This window comes from Sphaerodactylus townsendi, linkage group LG06 (genome assembly GCF_021028975.2).
Source record: "Sphaerodactylus townsendi isolate TG3544 linkage group LG06, MPM_Stown_v2.3, whole genome shotgun sequence".
NCBI lineage: Eukaryota > Metazoa > Chordata > Lepidosauria > Squamata > Sphaerodactylidae > Sphaerodactylus > Sphaerodactylus townsendi.
Genome location: NC_059430.1, coordinates 334,906 through 352,621, shown reverse-complemented (window position 1 = coordinate 352,621; position 17,716 = coordinate 334,906). Strand labels below are relative to the sequence as shown.

General features: G+C 48.6%; 1 protein-coding gene across 2 annotated transcripts in view; it reads left to right on the top strand.

Moving 5' to 3' along the window:
• ARMC9 (armadillo repeat containing 9) overlaps window positions 1-17,716 on the top strand; it is a 127,669-nt gene that overhangs the window by 86,403 nt on the left and 23,550 nt on the right. For both annotated transcript variants that reach the window (XM_048502029.1, XM_048502028.1), the window contains 2 exons: window positions 10,450-10,554; window positions 12,361-12,476. In XM_048502029.1, coding sequence (XP_048357986.1) covers window positions 10,450-10,554; window positions 12,361-12,476 — 221 coding nt within the window. The remainder of the gene's footprint in view (window positions 1-10,449; window positions 10,555-12,360; window positions 12,477-17,716) is intronic.

Here is a 17,716-nt window from a genome sequence, read left to right as displayed (position 1 = left end):
TGGCCCAAGATGGTGCCCCCATCTTGATGGTGCCCCCCCTCCTATCCTCGTTTCTGTTTACACCTTTTTATTGATGGAGCCAGCAGTCTTCCCATTTAGGGAGGGTTTTAAAATGGGTTTGCTGGGTGCCCGATTTCGATTTTAAACTTTGTATTAACCGCTGTTTTAATGGGGATTTAGTAATTTATTGCAATTACTAATTGTCGGAATTTAATTGTTTAGTTGGAATTGGAATTTAATTGTTTAGTTTTTGATTGTATTTAGCTGTATTATAATTTAACTTTGTTGTACACCGCCCAGAGCCCTTTGAGGATAGGGCGGTATGTAAAACAATCAAGAAAGAAAGAAAGAAAGAAAGAGAGAGAGAGAGGGAGAGAGAGAGAGAGAGAGAGAGAGAGAGAGAGAGAGAAAGAAAGAAAGAAAGAAAGAAAGAAAGAAAGAAAGAAAGAAAGAAAGAAAGAAAGAAAGAAAGAAAGAAAGAAAGAAAGAAAGATCGCCCAGCTGGCTTCTTGTGGAGGAGCAGGGAAACAAATCCGGCTCTCCAGATTAGAGTCCTCCTGCCCTTAACCACTGCAGCCCTGTGGTTTTTATTCTGAAAAGCCCGTCATTTCTGCCTTCCTCCAGCGGAGCCATCGCCGACATACCTGTTCTAGCACAACCGCGCTGGTGGGAGATTTCCTGGCAAAATCAATCAAACCAACGTCGAGGGCTTGAAAAGCCTTCTTGTCGGGGCCCAGCCTCTCTTTTCCGCTCTGGAAATAAAAAGAGAGATGCTCTGTGGGCTATTAATAGCAAGTCTGAGCATCTTCTCTGGGAGTGCGCCTGGCAGCGGCCGAGTGACTCTGGGTAGCCTTTACCAGGAGGGGCTTCTGCGTAGGCCCCGTTGGAATGAATGGGAGGAGATTTTTCACCTGGCCTCTCGAGTCACAGAGGAGCTTTCATCCCCAGAACGGAAAGGAAGCCGTTTCTCGTTTTTCTAGAGTCCAGGCCTGCTTCCTCATAATGGGCCTATTCTCGCTCCAGGCAGACTTCGGGCCTCTGAGCACTTCAAACACAGCATGTTTATAAAAGCCCGCTCTGTGGTCTTGTCTCCGTGGCCGCATGGAGCAGATAGTTTTTCAGACGCTCACAGCTGATGCACAAGGCAGTCATCACAGGCTCTGGCATGCAAGGGCTTTTTCGCACACACGGTTTGTTCTTGATTTAATATATGAGGTCGTCACGGTTTCTGCCTTTTTTTCACACACACTTGAGCCGTAATGTGGCCCGACCCCTAATCTGTCGCTCATTTCAGCTTTTGTCTCACATTTTTCCTGTCGCTCGATAATTGTGCAACTTTCTTGGATAAAACGGATTCCCCCCACAATCTGGTGCCTAGGTGCAAAAGCGCCCAACTTCGGAACAAAGCGACTTCCGCGAGGGATCACGCCCACTGTGTGATGCGATTACCTTCAACCAATCAGGATGCGGTAGAGCTTGCCAGTTGCGCGCGCACATTTCACTGTTTTGTTTCCGTCTCTCCTCCCGCCCCTCCTCACCAGCGATGCGGCCTCATGCAGTGCATTGTTTCCAACGCCGCCCCGATATCTCGAGATAGCGAGTTCTCAACGCAGTGGTACACTGAGATAGTGAAATCACGCTGACTCATTAGCTCGTTAGCTCATGATGACGGGGGCCAAGCGTCACACGGAACACACCCTTGGACAGCACAACAGCCAATCAGAACTCTCGTTTGTACTGGATTCCAGGGCAATGCAAAATCAAGGGGTTTCTGAATCAACAAGAACATCCACAACAACCTGGTGATGTGTGAATGATCTTGAGCGACGAAACAGCAACAAAAAGGTCAGGATGTCGATGCGGATTGCCTTAATTCAAGAACAAACCGTGTGTGCGAAAAAGCCCCAAGTTAGCTTTTTTTTCTGTCCCACTATTGTATCTGGCCAAATAGAGTTTGGGAGCTCTACAGAAACCTGCAGAACCATTTTGACCAGGGAATATATTCAGTCAGAAAAAATGGGTGCGTGCAGTATTCTATTAGGAGGGAGAGCCAATACGGCAGAGGACAGGACAGGCCGATGATGTAGCGACGGTAGAAGTGCGTGTTGGACTGGATGGCCCGTGTGGTCTCTTCCAATTCTATGATTCTATGATTTACTGCCTTTACTTTATTGTTATCCTGCCTTTTTCACCCCTGGGGATCCAAAGCAGCTTACATTTTTCTCCTCCATTTTCTCCTCAAAATAACCCTATGAGGTAAATTAGGCTGAGAACGACTGGACCAAAGTCATCCAGCAGCAGTAGCATAGGAGGTTAAGAGCTCCTGTATCTAATCTGGAGGAACCGGGTTTGATTCCCAGCTCTGCCGCCTGAGCTGTGGAGGCTTATCTAGGGAATTCAGATTAGCCTGTGCACTCCCACACACACCAGCTGGGTGACCTTGGGCTAGTCACAGCTTCTCAGAGCTCTCAGCCCCACCTACCTCATAGGGTGTTTGTTGAGAGGGAGGAAGGGCAAGGAGATTGTCAGCCCCTTTGAGTCTCCTGCAGGAGAGAAAGGGGGGATATAAATCCAAACTCCTCCTCCTCCTCCTCCTCCTCCTCCTCCTCCTCCTCCTCCTCCTGTTGTTGTTGTTGTTGTTGTTGTTGTTGTTGTTGTTGTTGTTGTTGTTGTTGTTCTTCTTCTTCTTCTTCTTCTTCTTCTTCTTCTTCTTCTTCTTCTTCTTCTTCTTCTTCTTCTTCTTCTTCTTCTTCTTCTTCTTCTTCTTCTTCTTCTTCTTCTTCTTCTTCTTCTTCTTCTTCAGTGAACACAGAAGTACCGTGCTTCCTTTGACAGGGTTTTACCTGTCATAATTCACACAATGTCTCCACTTCCCCCCAACAAGTGGTGTTTTGCTGGTTCAAGATGTGCCCCAGGAACAGCTGACGAACTTTTGTGGTGACCCCGATCAGTCCTTGCTGTTTTGCATTTAACTTTGCTCTGAAGGTCGGTTTCCCAGGTACATCTTTTAACAGCGCGGGACAGGTTTCCTTCCTATCAGGAGGAGGGCGAAGAGCATTTCCTGAGAGGGGAAGTGCTTGTTCACAACTCACGAGCCCTTCTGTGCAAACTCGTCTGAGCCTTTCCGAGGCTGTTGAATTTCGCTCGGGTATTAATCCCCCTGAACCAGGTACATGAATCTTATCTCAAGTCCGGTGACACCATCAACTCCAACAAGATTTCCAGGATATAAGCTTGCAACAGTCAAAGCTCCCAGATAGGATTCGGTTTGTGTCTGAATGTCCCTTGCTCTCTCTCAACTGTTTTTTCCTACGTCTTTCTTGCATAACATTAGATAGATAGATAGATGGATGGATGGATGGATGGATGGATGGATGGATGGATGGATGGATGGATGGATGGATGGATGGATGGATGGATGGATGGATGGATGGATGGATGGATGGATGGATGGATGGATGGATGGATGGATGGATGGATGATCGGTCGGTCGGTCGGTCGGTCGGTCGGTCGGTCGGTCGGTCGGTCGGTCGGTCGGTCGGTCGTGCCTGTTGTTTGCAACCCTGAACTTATCTGTCCCTGCAGTCCTGGCTAGTGTCACTATTGGAGCCCCTCAGCTGAGCTTGCTGTGTGGCCATTATTACTTCCCACTTTGCTCCTGAGCTGCTAGAACGACAACTCATCACACACACACACACACTCACACTCACACGGAAACACACAAAATTGCATGTGTCTATATCTATATTTTTCTTTCTTTCTTTCTTTCTTTCTTTCTTTCTTTCTTTCTTTCTTTCTTTCTTTCTTTCTTTCTTTCTTTCTTTCTTTCTTTCTTTCTTTCTTTCTTTCTTTCTTTCTATCTTTCTTTCTATCTATCTATCTTTCTCTCTCTAGCCCACATGGTGTAGTGGTTAAGAGCAGGTGCACTCTAATCTGGAGAACCGGGTTTGTCTCCCCACTCCTCCACCTAAGTGGCACAGGCTTATCTGGTGAATTAGGTTAGCTTGTGCGCACTCCAACACATGCCAGCTGGGTGACCTTGGGCTAGTCACAGTTCTTTGGAGCTCTCTCAGCCCCACCCACCCCACAGGGTGTTTGTTGTTGGGGGAGGAAGGGCAAGGAGATTGTAAGCCCCTTTGAGTCTCCTTAGAGAAGAGAAAGTGGGGATATAAATCCAGCTCTTCATTCATTCATTCATTCATTCATTCATTCATTCATTCATTCATTCATTCATTCATTCAGTCTGTCTGTCTGTCTGTCTGTCTGTCTGTCTGTCTGTCTGTCTGTCTGTCTGTCTGTCTGTCTGTCTGTCTGTAACTGTGGTTTGATAGTTTTTGCTCCCAACGTTTTGCCCACATCTATGGCTGGCATTTTTAGAGCCACGTCACAGTGAGATGCGCTTCTCTCTCTGGCACGCTATGAACTCTCCCTTTCCACATCTTTCTCCATGGGGAGAAGCACATCTCACTCGTGACACGACTCTGCCGTGCCCAGCACATGGTTCTGAAGATGCCAGCCGTAGATACGGCAAAACATTAGGAGCAAAAACTGCCAGACCACGACCAGCCAGCCTGGAAAAACCACAGTTGATTCCGGGTGTGAAATATACATAGAATAACCAGATACTACCTCTCCCCACCCGTGCCCGGGAGAACAATGGCCCATCAAAAAAAACACATTTCCACATCCTTCTTGCATCATGAACAGTAATTGCTGATGCAGCAGGTTCTCACAGGTTCCCGAGAGTAGGTTACTAATTATTTGTGTGTCCCGAGAGGGGGTTACTAATGGGTGATTTTGCCCCGTGATTTTTGCCTTAGTTACGCCCCTCCTCTCAGCAGTAGCGTGCAGAACTTGAAGCAGTCTAGCAGGAGGTGCACCGGCGTGCGTGGCAGCCTGCGCCTGCGTGCATTCGTTTTCCGCCCAAGGACCGGCGCAGAAAAAGATATATTCCCGCCCCAGGAATGCCCGGCCACACCCCCGTCGTGCCCCGCCCAGCCCCATTGGCGCTACGCCACAGTTTGAATCCCACCACCATGGGAACCTGTTATTAAAATTTTTGGATCCCACCACTGAGGAGAGTGTGTGTGTTCTTAACCCCTCCTCAAGACCACCATCTGGTTTCTATGTCTGAGCTGGGATTTGTCCAAAACCAGTGGGTCGTCAGGGGTATCGCGCAGTTGCTGCTTAGTTTCCTTGTGTTGGAAACAGGTGTGTCTGATCTTTGCTATGCCAGGAATGTGCTTTTGTTGGTTTGTTCAACAACACCAAGGCATTGTTCTTTTAGGCACGGGTGGGGGAGAAGTGTAACGGTTCAGAGCGATGGGTTTGATTTCCCACTCACCCTGAGCGGTAGATTCTTATCTGATGAACCAGATTGGTTTCCCCACTCCTACATTTCGGCTGGGTGACCTTGGGCCAGTCACAGTTCTCTCGGAACTCTCTCTCTCTCAGCCCCACCTGCCTCTCAAGGGGCCTGTTGTGGGGAGAGGAGGGGAAAGGAGTTTATAAGCCACCTTGAGACTCCTTTCAGGAGAGAAAGGCGGGGTATCGATCCCAACTCTTCTTCATCGTGTTATTTTATATATATTTGTGTGCGCATGTGTGTGTAGACCAGCCATTCTCAACCAGGGTTCCGTGGTACCCTGGGGTGCCGTGAGCATGTCCCAGGGGTACCGCGGCAACACTACCGCCCCCCCATTTTTGTGGTGTCTCCCACCGGCGCCAGCAAGGACATGGAGCTGGCCCATGGGGCAGGGCCTGCCACAAGGTCAGCAGCCACCCCCACCCCCAGTGCTACCCTTCACCCTGGGAGGGGAAGGTGGGGGGTGTGGCAAGCAGGGGCAATGGGAGGGGAAGGTGGAGGGTGGCGGCAGGGGTACCGTGAGATATGAAGAGTGAGGTCAAGGGTACCCTGACCTCAAAAAGGTTGGGAAACACTGGTGTAGACCTTCCTTCCCGAGTGGTGGTTCTGGCTGCCCAGGAGCAAACTGGGCAGTAAAAATGGCCACACAGTAAGCTTAGTTGAGGGGCTGCTGTGCAGAAGAAGAGGAGGAGGAGGAGTTTGGATTTATACCCCACTTTTTTGAACTGTAACGAGTCTCAAAGCCGCTTACAAACTCTTTCCCCTTCCTCTCTCCACAACAGACCCCTTCTTATGGCAGTGGATGGCCTTGGGGGGGCGGGGGGCTGGCCGCGATTCTACCGCCCCCGCTGAAAACTGAGGCTGCCTGTTTTCTCTGTCCTGGTTGGGCCCTGATTCCATCTCGGGCCCCGCCTACTCCCACCCCTCTTTGGCCCTTAAGATCGGGCGCCTGTTTTTAAACAACCTTGTTGTTTTAAGTTTTTTACTCCATTATTAGATTCACTGACTAACTGCTTGCTGCTTTTAATGGGTTTGAGTTTGTGCTGTGTCGATTTGCTGTCCTAGTGAACAGACACATTGTGAGCCGCCTCGAGCCCTTCGGGGGTGAGGCGGCCTATAAATGCAATCAATCAATCAATCAATAAATAAATAGCAGGCTGGTTACATATATATTTATAGCAACAGCAATTTGTTATTTTAAGCAGTTGCACGATTCTGGGAATGTATCTCAATCACCTAGACAGCATCCCCCTGACAAGGGAGAAGCGGAGGTGGTTTGCCCTTGGTGTTCCCCCTTCCAAGGCCGACTCTTCTTAGCTTCCGAGATACAACAGGATCATAAGAACATAAGAACGAGCCAGCTGGATCAGACCAGAGTCCATCTAGTCCAGCCCTCTGCTACTCGCAGTGGCCCACCAGGTGCCTTTGGGAGCTCACGTGCAGGATGTGAAAGCAATGGCCTGCTGCTGCTGCTCCCGAGCACCTGGTCTGTTAAGGCATTTGCAATCTGAGATCAAGGAGGATCAAGATTGGTAGCCATAGATCGACTTCTCCTCCATCAATCTGTCCAAGCCCTTTTTAAAGCTATCCAGGTTAGTGGCCATCACCACCTCCTGTGGCAGCATATTCCAAACACCAATTACATGTTGTGTGAAGAAGTGTTTCCTTTTATTAGTCCTAATTCTTCCCCCCAGCATTTCCAATGGATGCCCCCTGGTTCTAGTATTGTGAGAAAGAGAGAAAAATTTCTCTCTGTCCACATTTTCTACTCTGTGCATATTTATAGACTTCAATCATATCCCCACTCAGACGTCTCCTCTCCAAACCAAAGAGTCCCAAACGCTGCAGCCTCTCCTCATAAGGAAGGGGCTCCAATCCTTCAATCATCCTCGTTGCCCTTCTCTGCACTTTTTCTATCTCTTCGCTCATTCTCTGGCATGCTTCCAAGGAGGCAGCGGGCAATTTGAAATGCCTCCACGGCGTACCCCGGAGAGCCGTCGCCATTCTCAGTAGACAAGACTTGATGAACCGGGGGTCTGACCCAGCGGAAGGCAGCTTCACACGCGTTTGGTGTTTTTACGGTTTGTGCGAATAGATATTTGAGGGGCATAAAAGACAGCTCCGAGCGGAACGCCCGCCCACCCACCCACCCACCCAGCCCCCTCCCGTCTTCATGTGTGTTTCCTAGTCATTAGGGGCAAGCGAAAGCAGATTGGAAGATAAAAGCGAGAAGAGCAGGCAGGTTTTCCACCAAAGCCCAGCTCCTCCTGTGGCATCAGGGTAATCCCTCTCTTCGAAAATGAGGTTTGCAGGAAACCTTTTTCTAAATGTCACCAGGATTAGCAGGTTCTGAACAGGATATTAAAAGGGGTGGGGGTGGGGGTGGGGGAAAGCAAATAGCCATTGGTTGACTCACCTGAAAGCCTGTGCTTTTTGGAATGCAGGAAATAATTATCTGCCCTCAGGAGGTTAAATTGTGTGATCGGTTCACTTCCATCTTTATTGAGGTCTTCAACAAGCAAGACTTGTCCAATGGAACGACCTGCTGGAACAAAGGCTCGCCTGTTGCAGGAAGCCCTCAAAGATATAGGGAAGCCCTCAAAGATATAGCCCTCAAAGATATAGGGAGTCCTAATTCTTCCCCCCCCCAGCATTTTCAACGTATGCCCCCTCACAAGGGTCCTTTTCAGCATTTGGGCAATCTAAGAATCAATGCAACGTTGATTACACATCTGCACAGTACTCAACGTGTCTAAACACACTGCAAGCTCTTTTGGTCATTTCTTTGGCTAACACTGTTTGCAAAGAACATTTTGTTAGAGCGGCGATGCCCTTGAATTAGATTAGAATTTCTCTGGCCGCTTCTCCCTTCCTTGGCGTATCCCTTGCCATTTCTATCAGAACTCTTCTTTGCCAGCCACCCTTTTTCCAGCCGGTGTAGAGTTTTGCCCTTTTCTATTTGAAGGACAGGCCTCAATGTTTGTGTTGATATAAACATTAAATTAAGATCCAGTTAAGTGATGTCAGTACCCGGACCTTCTTTGTCCTGACTTTTGTCGTTATGGAGGCGATTCGGCATTATTTGCCTTGGAGGATAGTTTCGTACTTCCTTTACGCCCTCAAACTGCGTGAAATGTTTACTGGGATTGAGCAATCATTTCAGGAAGTGTCTATAAAATTGCAAACCACGGTACTCAGAGGGCCTTTGGCCATTGATGAAGTGTGTTCACCTTGCCAACTGTTTTGTCTGAGGAATGCGACTGACCTTTGCCCCTATAGAAACTTTGCTATCGTTGCCCCTATAGGGACTCTCTTGATATTATCTGTGCCTTCCACTTGTGGAACGGCTTACATGGTTACATGTTGTTCCTGCAACATAAGAACATAAGAACAAGCCAGCTGGATCAGACCAGAGTCCATCTAGTCCAGCTCTCTGCTACTCGCAGTGGCCCACCGGGTGCCTTTGGGAGCTCACAGGCAGGATGTGAAAGCAATGGCCTTCTGCTGCTGCTGCTCCTGAGCACCTGGTCTTCTAAGGCATTTGCAATCTCAGATCAAGGAGGATCAAGATTGGGAGCCAGAGATCGACTGTTACTCCATCAATCTGTCCAAGCACCTTTTAAAGAAGCTATCTGGGTGAGTGGCCATCACCACCACCTGGCGGCAGCATATTCCAAACACCAATCACACGTTGCGTGAAGAAGTGTTTCCTTTTATTAGTCCTAATTCTTCCCCCCAGCATTTTCAATGTATGCCCCCTGGTTCTAGTATTGTGAGAAAGAGAGAAACATTTCTCTCTGTCCACATTTTCTACCCCGTTCATAATTTTCTACCCCATGCAACATCCGCATCATCAGCTTATGTGTCACTAACCTGATAAATAAGTATGCAGTCCAGAGTAACCAACAGCAGGCTTTGGTCGAGCTCGAAGCCTGCAGTTTAAAGCTGGACCAGGGTGAGCTGAGCCCCTAATAAAACAGCCCCGCATCAAACAAAGTCAACAGCATAAAGTTGGAGCCGGTCATCCCAGCTGCTCAGCTTGATCCTGGGATGCCCGGGGCTTGGGTTGAGCTTTAAACTGCTTGCTTAAAGCTTGCAGTTTAAAGTTGGATTGGGGTCAGGACGGGAGTTTGGCAGCGTAGTCATCAGACACAATATAGTAAACAATGCAGTAGGTTTGGGTCCTCAACATGGGGGGAAGAATTAGGACTAATAAAAGGAAACACTTCTTCACGAATTGGTGTTTGGAATATGCTGCCACAGGAGGTGGTAATGGCCACTAACCTGGATAGCGTTAAAAGGGGCTTGGACAGATTTATGGAGGAGAAGTCGATATATGGCTACCAATCTTGATCCTCCTTGATCTGAGATTGCAAATGCCTTAACAGTCCAGGTGCTTGGGAGCAACAGCCGCAGATGGCCATTGCTTTCACATCCTGCCTGTGAGCTCCCAAAGGCACCTAGTGGGCCACTGCGAGTAGCAGAGAGCTGGACTAGATGGACTCTGGTCTGATCCAGCTGGCTTGTTCTTATGTTCTTAACACCTTTTCTGGAGCCCACAAAGGTTTTTAGAAAGACAGATGGGTGATGTTGTGTATAAAACAGGTAGCCAAATTAGATCTCTGCAAAACGATGAAAGGTACTGCCACGGGAGGCTTTATTAGCTAGCTCAACAGGTATACTTTTTTTGTGTGTGTGCATGAGAAAATATTTTTAAACAGGGCTTTTATTTTAAAAGGCATCCTTGTTAAAGAGACCTTTCGCCTGAAACTTTGAAGCATTGTACTCAAAGTTCCTTCCTGAAATTTTGTGGTTGGCTCCATCACCTGTGGCAGCCATTTTGGGCTTAGCTCCGCCTCCCACAGCAGCCATTTTTGTGGTTGCACCTGTTGCCCTGTATTGGCCTTCCAAAGGTCCCAACAGGCTCCACATTTGCTGGGGAGCCCTGTTCTACACTCTGTATAATTTCGTAGGCCCTGAGACCAGGCATTTTAGCCGGCCTCCTGGACAAGGACCTCCAACCCCAGGACCGTCGCAGTCGGCCATTTTGGATGAGCTAACTTGTCGCTCCCTTGTCGTGACAGGAGGACCATAACAGCATGGAAGCCGACCTGGACAAGGATGAAGTCCTGCAGCCTCAGGAGGGAGAGCTGACCGGAGAGAAACTCTTGACCACAGAATACTTAGGAGTAAGTATCACTTTGCTTGAGGGGGCGGGGCGGGGTGGGGGAACTCAACAGCACGGATTATTTGGGTGTCCCCCCAGACACTTTCAGATGTCAAGGGCCATCCCGGTGGGACTTGGCCCTGGGGCCCTCATTCATTCATTCATTCATTCATTCATTCATTCATTCATTCATTCATTCATTCATTCATTCATTAAATTTATAGGCCGCCTCATCCCCGAAGGGCTCGAGGTGGCTCACAACGTGGCTGTTTCCAACAGCAATTTAACACAGCATAAAAACTGAACCCAGTAAAACACAACAGCAGTTAATAACAATAAATAGATTAAAACAACAAAATTGTGTAAAACATACACACGCAGGCGCCCGATCGAAAAGGCCAAAAAAGAAGAAGAAAGAAGGGGAGGAGATGGAATTAGGGCCCAAGCAAGGTGGTCCAGACCGGCAGCTTTGATTTCAGTGGGGGGCGGTGGAACTGCGGCCGGCCCCTCCAAAAGCCCAGTGGAATAGCTCCGTCTTACAGGCCCTGCGGAACTCACCAAGGTCCCGCAGGGCCCGTACAGCTGGAGGTAGAGCATTCCACCAGGCAGGGGCCAGCGCTGTAAAGGCCCTGGCCCGGGTCGAGGCCAGCCGCCTCGTCGCAGGGCCAGGGATCACCAGCAGTTCTGCCGCTGCCGACCGCAGTGGCCTATGTGGGTGATGCGGGTGATGCAGTCCCGTAGGAGCTGGGAGCTCCGGGCAAACCCAGCAGCCTGTGCAGATGACTTTCCCAGGAACTCTCAGTGGTCAAACCAGAAGTTCTGGTTCCAGCTCTCTAGGAAGAATAAATGGCCAGGGAAACAAGCCCAGCTGGTTGGCCACAAGAAAGGAGACCGGCCCTTCTGCATCAGACCAGGGCTCCGTCCAGTGCGGCACGTAACCTTTCCAGCGGAAGCTGGGCTCTCCATCTCTGCTCTGTGGCCAGTGGTGATTGATGTTCTCGACCCTTCCGATGCTGAACATGGAGATCCCCTTCAGCCGTCCTGGCTGCTAGCCTTGGAAGTTATCAACGCTCTTTTCAAACCTCTCTGAATCAGTGGCTGTTGAAACATTTTGAGAGCCAGTGTGGTGTAGTGGTTAAGAGCAGGTGGATTCTAATCTGGAGAACTGGGTTTGATTCCCCACTCCTCCACCTGAGCGGCAGAAGAAGAGTTTGGATTTATATCCCCCCTTTCTCTCCTGCAGGAGACTCAAAGGGGCTTACAATCTCCTTGCCCTCCCCCCCTCACAACAAGCACCCTGTGAAGTAGGTGGGGCTGAGAGAGCTCCGAGAAGCTGTGACTAGCCCAAGGTCACCCAGCTGGCGTGTGTGGGAGTGTACAGGCTAATCTGAATTCCCCAGAGAAGCCTCCACAGCTCAGGCGGCAGAGCTGGGAATCAAACCCGGTTCCTCCAGATTAGATACATGAGCTCTTAACCTCCTACGCCACTGCTGCTCACAGAGGCTTATCACCAGAGGCAGAGGCTTATCTGGTGAACCAGGTGTGTTTCCGCTCTCTTACATTCCTGCTAGTCACAGTTCTTTGGAACTCCCTCAGTCACATGCTCTAATTCAGTGGTGGCGAACCTTTGGCACTCCAGATGTTATGGACTACAATTCCCATCAGCCCCTGCCAGCATGGCCAATTGGCTGGCCAGCATGGCCAATTGAAATTGGATACCGGCAATGTCCCAGAAGGAGAAAAAAGGAGTGTCGACCCACTCGTTCTGTCCCCTGCCCTTTGGGCCAATGTTGTTGAAACAGCTAATTTTGCTTTATGTGTCCCTTAGATAATGACCAACACGCCAAAAGCGAAGAAGAAGCCGTTCCCTGGCGTTCACCAGAGTGTCGACGAACCTCTCCAAAGGCCTGTGACCCCTGGTTATCACAGGGCTGCCTACCCAACGTGAGTTTGTGCGAGCAAGCCCAGCATCTAAATCAGTTTTTTTAATGTGCAGTGAAACTCAAGTCAAAGAAATTTAACTCAAATGCACAGAAATAAAAACCATTTTCATTAGACAGGACAGTGCTCTCATTGTTCTTAAAACTGAATCGTTCCTCTTCGGCCCTCCTTGGTGAGTTCTGCTCACGGCTGTCCTTTTTAGCACGGTTGATTCGAGAGGAGAGATCCCTGCAGACTACCAGTCAGCAATTGTGGCACCGTCTATAACAGTGATGGCTAACCTTTTCGAGACCGAGTGCCCAAACTGCCACCCAAAACAAATAAGTGGGTTTGATAAATATCGCAAAGTGCCAACACGGCAATTTAACCTGAATACTGAGGTTTTAGTTTAGACAAAACAGTTGGCTCCAAGGCGCGCATTACTTGGGAGTAAGCTTGGTGGTAGTTGGTGGCTTTGCTTTGAAGCAATCGTGCAACGCTTCGAATGGGTGAATCACAACCCTAGGAGGGTTTAGAAACAAGCCCCATTGCCAGCAACCGAACTTACTCCCAGGTAAAGGATTGTGCTTTAGTTCTTCCCATGAAAATCAGTGGGGTTTAACAGCACTTAATGATTGATTGATTGATTGATTGATTGATTGATTGATTGATTGATTGATTGATTGATTGATTGATTGATTGATTGAATTTGTAGGCCGCCTCATCCCCGAAGGGCTCGAGGCGGCTCCCAACATGGCTGTTCCAAACAGCAAATAATACAACATAAAATTAAGCCATTAAAACTCAGCAGCAATTAATAAAATAATTGTAAATTTCGTTGTGCGTGCACAATGACAATAAAATGCTTATGCTTAAATAAATTAAAACAACCAGATTATGTAAACACATATATACACATGCGCCTGATCTAAGGCCAAAGAAAGAAAGAAAGAAAGAAAGGAAGGAAGGAAGGAAGGAAGGAAGGAAGGAAGGAAGGAAGGAAGGAAGGGCCCAAGGGTTACCTAACAGGGTTACCTACATGTCATGCCCAACGGCCCAGGCCAGCCTAGATGTGTGTGGGGGTGTGATTTTCGCCCCCCCCCCCACGATGAACTCTGTGCACGCGTGCCCACAGAGAGGGCTCTGAGTGCCACCTCTGGCACCCGTGCCATAGGTTCGCCATCACTGATCTATAAAAATAAGGGTACTCACCTAGATCCCACGAATGACAGACCTATTTGGTTGTCCTCTGTGTTGGACGAGCTGTATGCCATTCATGTTGTGCACAAGTTGAAGTCTTAGATGGCTGCTCACAGTATTCTGGGACCTGAACAGTTTGGTTTCAGGAAGGGTTGCTCAGTCATGCATGATGAAATAATGTCGTCTCATCTGGCTGGGAAATATCTAAAGAAGAATGGATTGTACGCTGTCTTTGTCTTACCTAAAACCAGCATTTGATACTGTAAATAGAGAAAGGTTGTGGGCCAAGATACAAAAGTCAAAACAGAAAAAAAAACACCCTTGCTTGGAATGAATACAGTTGCGAGAGGCAGAGCCCCTGACTTGGATGGCCCAGGCCAGCTTGATCTCGTCAGGTCTCAGAAGCTAAGCTGGGTCAGTCCTGGTTAATATTTGGATGGGAGACAACCAAAGAAGTTCAGGGTTGCTACACAAAGGCCAGCAATGGCAAAGTTTGGAGAGGAGACGTCTGAGGGGGGATAGGATTGAAGTCTATACAGTTATGCATGGGGTAGAAAATGTGGACAGAGAGAAATTTTTCTCTCTTTCTCACAATACTAGAACCAGGGGGCATCCATTGAAAATGCTGGGGGGGGTGGGGGGAGAATTAGGACTAATAAAAGGAAACACTTCTTCACGCCACGTGTGATCGGTGTTTGGAATATGCTGCCACAGGAGGTGGTGATGGCCACTAACCTGGATAACTTTAAAAAGGGCTTGGACAGATTTATGGAGGAGAAGTCGATCTATGGCTACCAATCTTGATCCTCCTTGATCTGAGATTGCAAATGCCTTAGCAGACCAGGTACTCAGGAGCAGCAGCCGCAGAAGGCCATTGCTTTCACCTCCTGCACGTGAGCTCCCAAAGGCACCTGGTGGGCCACTGCAAGTAGCAGAGAGCTGGACTAGATGGACTCTGGTCTGATCCAGCAGGCTAGTTCTTATGTTCTTATGTTCTTAAAACAACCTCTGGTTGTGGTGGGTTTTCCGGGCTGTGTGGCTGTTGTCTGGTGGATCTGGTTCCTAACATTTCGCCTGCATCTGTGACCGGCATCTTCAGAGGTGTATCACAGAGGGAAGACTGTGGAACAAGATCCACCAGACCACGGCCACACAGCCCAGAAAACCCACCCCAACCAGTTGAATCCGGCCGTGAAAGCCTTCGACAAAACATAAAACAACCTCTGTATTGTTGAAGGCTTTCACGGCCGGAATCACTGGGGTGCTGTGTGGTTTCCGAGCTGTATGGCCGTGTTCTAGCAGCATTCTCTCCTGACGTTTCGCCTGCATCTGTGGCTGGCATCTTCAGAGGATCTGATAGTAGGGAAGCAAGTGGAGTATATAGGATTCCTTTCCTACTATCAGATCCTCTGAAGATGCCAGCCACAGATGCAGGCAAAACATCAGGAGAAAATGCTGCTAGAACACAGCCACACAGCCCGGAAACCACACAGCACCCCAATAAAACAACCTCTGTTCCTCTCTCACCTTAAAAACCCCGCAGGATCTCTGTGTGTTGGCTATTACTTGATGGCACTTCCCACTGTTGTAGTTTGGGGTGGGAGGAGAAAAGCGGCTGCTGTTTGTAGCTATTTATGGCCTTTAGCGTTTTCTCCCTTTGAAGGGGGCCGCTAACAGCGCCGTCCTATGCATTTCTACGTGGAAGAAAGTCTTGCTTTGTCCAATGCTGCTTGCTCTCAGATGAATTTGCATGGGATTACAGTTTATTGTTCCAAATGTACTAAGGGGGGAACAGAGGGCCAGATTAGATGCTTCTGCATAGATCTGTGTATTATCGACACATACACACACACACACACACCGGACTTGTTGTTAAGCTGAAGGCAGTGCTGGTAAGGCCAGCGTTTTGAGGGGAGGATCTGAACCCTTTTTTTGCTTAGAACTTCCACCAGCTGATGATCTCTCCACGTGAAAGATCATCATGAGAGTTCAATGTAGCAAAATGCAAAGTGATGCACATGGGGGCAAAAAATCCAAACTTCACATACAGGCTACAGGGGTCAGTGCTATCAGTCACAGACCAGGAAAGGGATTTGGGCGTCTTAGTTGATAGTTCCATGGGAATGTCAACTCAATGCATGTCAGCTGTGAAAAAGGCAAACTCTATGCTGGGGATCATTAGGAAAGGAGTTGATAATAAAACTGCAAGGATTGCCATGCCCTTATATAAAGCCATGGTGCGACCGCACTTGGAGGACTGTGTTCAGTTCTGGTCGCCACATCTCAAAAAGGATATCGAAGAGATAGAAAAAGTGCAGAGAAGGGCAGCGAGGATGATTGAGGGACTGGAGCACCTTCCTTATGAGGAGAGGCTGCAGCGTTTGGGACTCTTCAGTTTGGAGAGGAAGGATATGATTGAGGGGGATATGATTGAAGTCTGAGGGGGATATGATTGAAGTCTATAAAATGATGCATGGGGTAGAAAATGTGGACAGAGAGAAATTTTTCTCTCTTTCTCACAATACTAGAACCAGGGGGCATTCATTGAAAATGCTGGGGGGAAGAATTAGGACTAATAAAAGGAAACACTTCTTCACACAACGTGTGATGGGTGTTTGGAATATGCTGCCACAGGAGGTGGTGATGGCCACTCACCTGGATAGCTTTAAAAGGGGCTTGGACAGATTGATGGAGGAGAAGTCGATTTATGGCTACCAATCTTGATCCTCCTTGATCTCAGATTGCAAAGGCCTTAGCAGACCAGGTTCTCTGGAGCAGCAGCAGCAGAAGGCCCTTGCTTTCACATCCTGCACGTGAGCTCCCAAAGGCACCTGGTGGGCCACTGCGAGTAGCAGAGAGCTGGACTAGATGGACTCTGGTCTGATCCAGCAGGCTCTTTCTTATGTTCTTATGTTGTTCTCATGAGAGGTGGGTTTCAGTATCTGGATCATTGCAGAAGAACAAGAAAAGCGTCAGCAGGAAGAGGGCCATTTCTAGGTTTTTGTTTTATTTAGCCAGCGTGGTTAAGAGGAGGTGCACTCTAATCTGAAGCAGCGGGTTTGATTCCCCGCTCTGCCACTTGAGTTGCGGAGGCTTATCTGGTGAACCAGATTAGCCTGTGCCCTCGAACACAGGCCACAAAAGCCAGTTAATTCCGGCCCCGAAAACCTTCGACCAAACATATTTGAGGAGGGCAGGGAGCTGTTCCCGTTGGCAGCAGAGCGTAGAACTTGCAATAATGGGTGGAAATCAAGGGTGGAAAGGTACCAGCTGGATAATAGGACCACATTTTTAAAGTCAGAGTTTTGAAGGATGGGTTCCTGGAAAGAGGTGCAGCGGACCAGTGAGGGAGAGGTAAACCTGTTTGAGCACTTTCTTATGTGAGGCAGATTTAAATGTGATGCGGGCTGAGAAAAGGTAATTGCCGGGGAAGGAGCGGTTGTTCAGGGAGGGCACTTCGTGTAAAGTGGGTTGCCGTGGGTGCAAACTTCAACAGGTTGTCTTGAAACTGCTAGGTTCCCCCAGGGTGAGTGGTCTGAGGGGTCTGGAGCAGCAGTGGCGTAGGAGGTTAAGAGCTCGTATATCTAATCTGGAGGAACCGGGTTTGATTCCCCACTCTGCTGCCTGAGCTGTGGAGGTTTCTCTGGGGAATTCAGATTAGCCTGTGCACTCCCACACACGCCAGCTGGGTGACCTTGGGCTAGTCACAGCTTCTCGGAGCTCTCTCAGCCCCACCTACCTCACAGGGTGTTTGTTGTGAGCGGGGAAGGGCAAGGAGATTGTCAGCCCCTTTGAGTCTCCTGCAGGAGAGAAAGGGGGGATATAAATACAAAACTCCTCCTCCTCCTCCTCCTCCTCCTCCTCTTCTTCTTCTTCTTCTTCTTCTTCTTCTTCTTCTTCTTCTTCTTCTACATCACAGAGTTTCCCGTGGGTGCTTGTGATTTTCACAATTGTGTTGGTGTCCTTGTTTATTTTCAAAGGTTTATATGCCACCTTTCAACCCAGAGATCCCATTTAAAATACTGACCAATTTATTTGCTATTTCAAATATATTAACAGGGAGG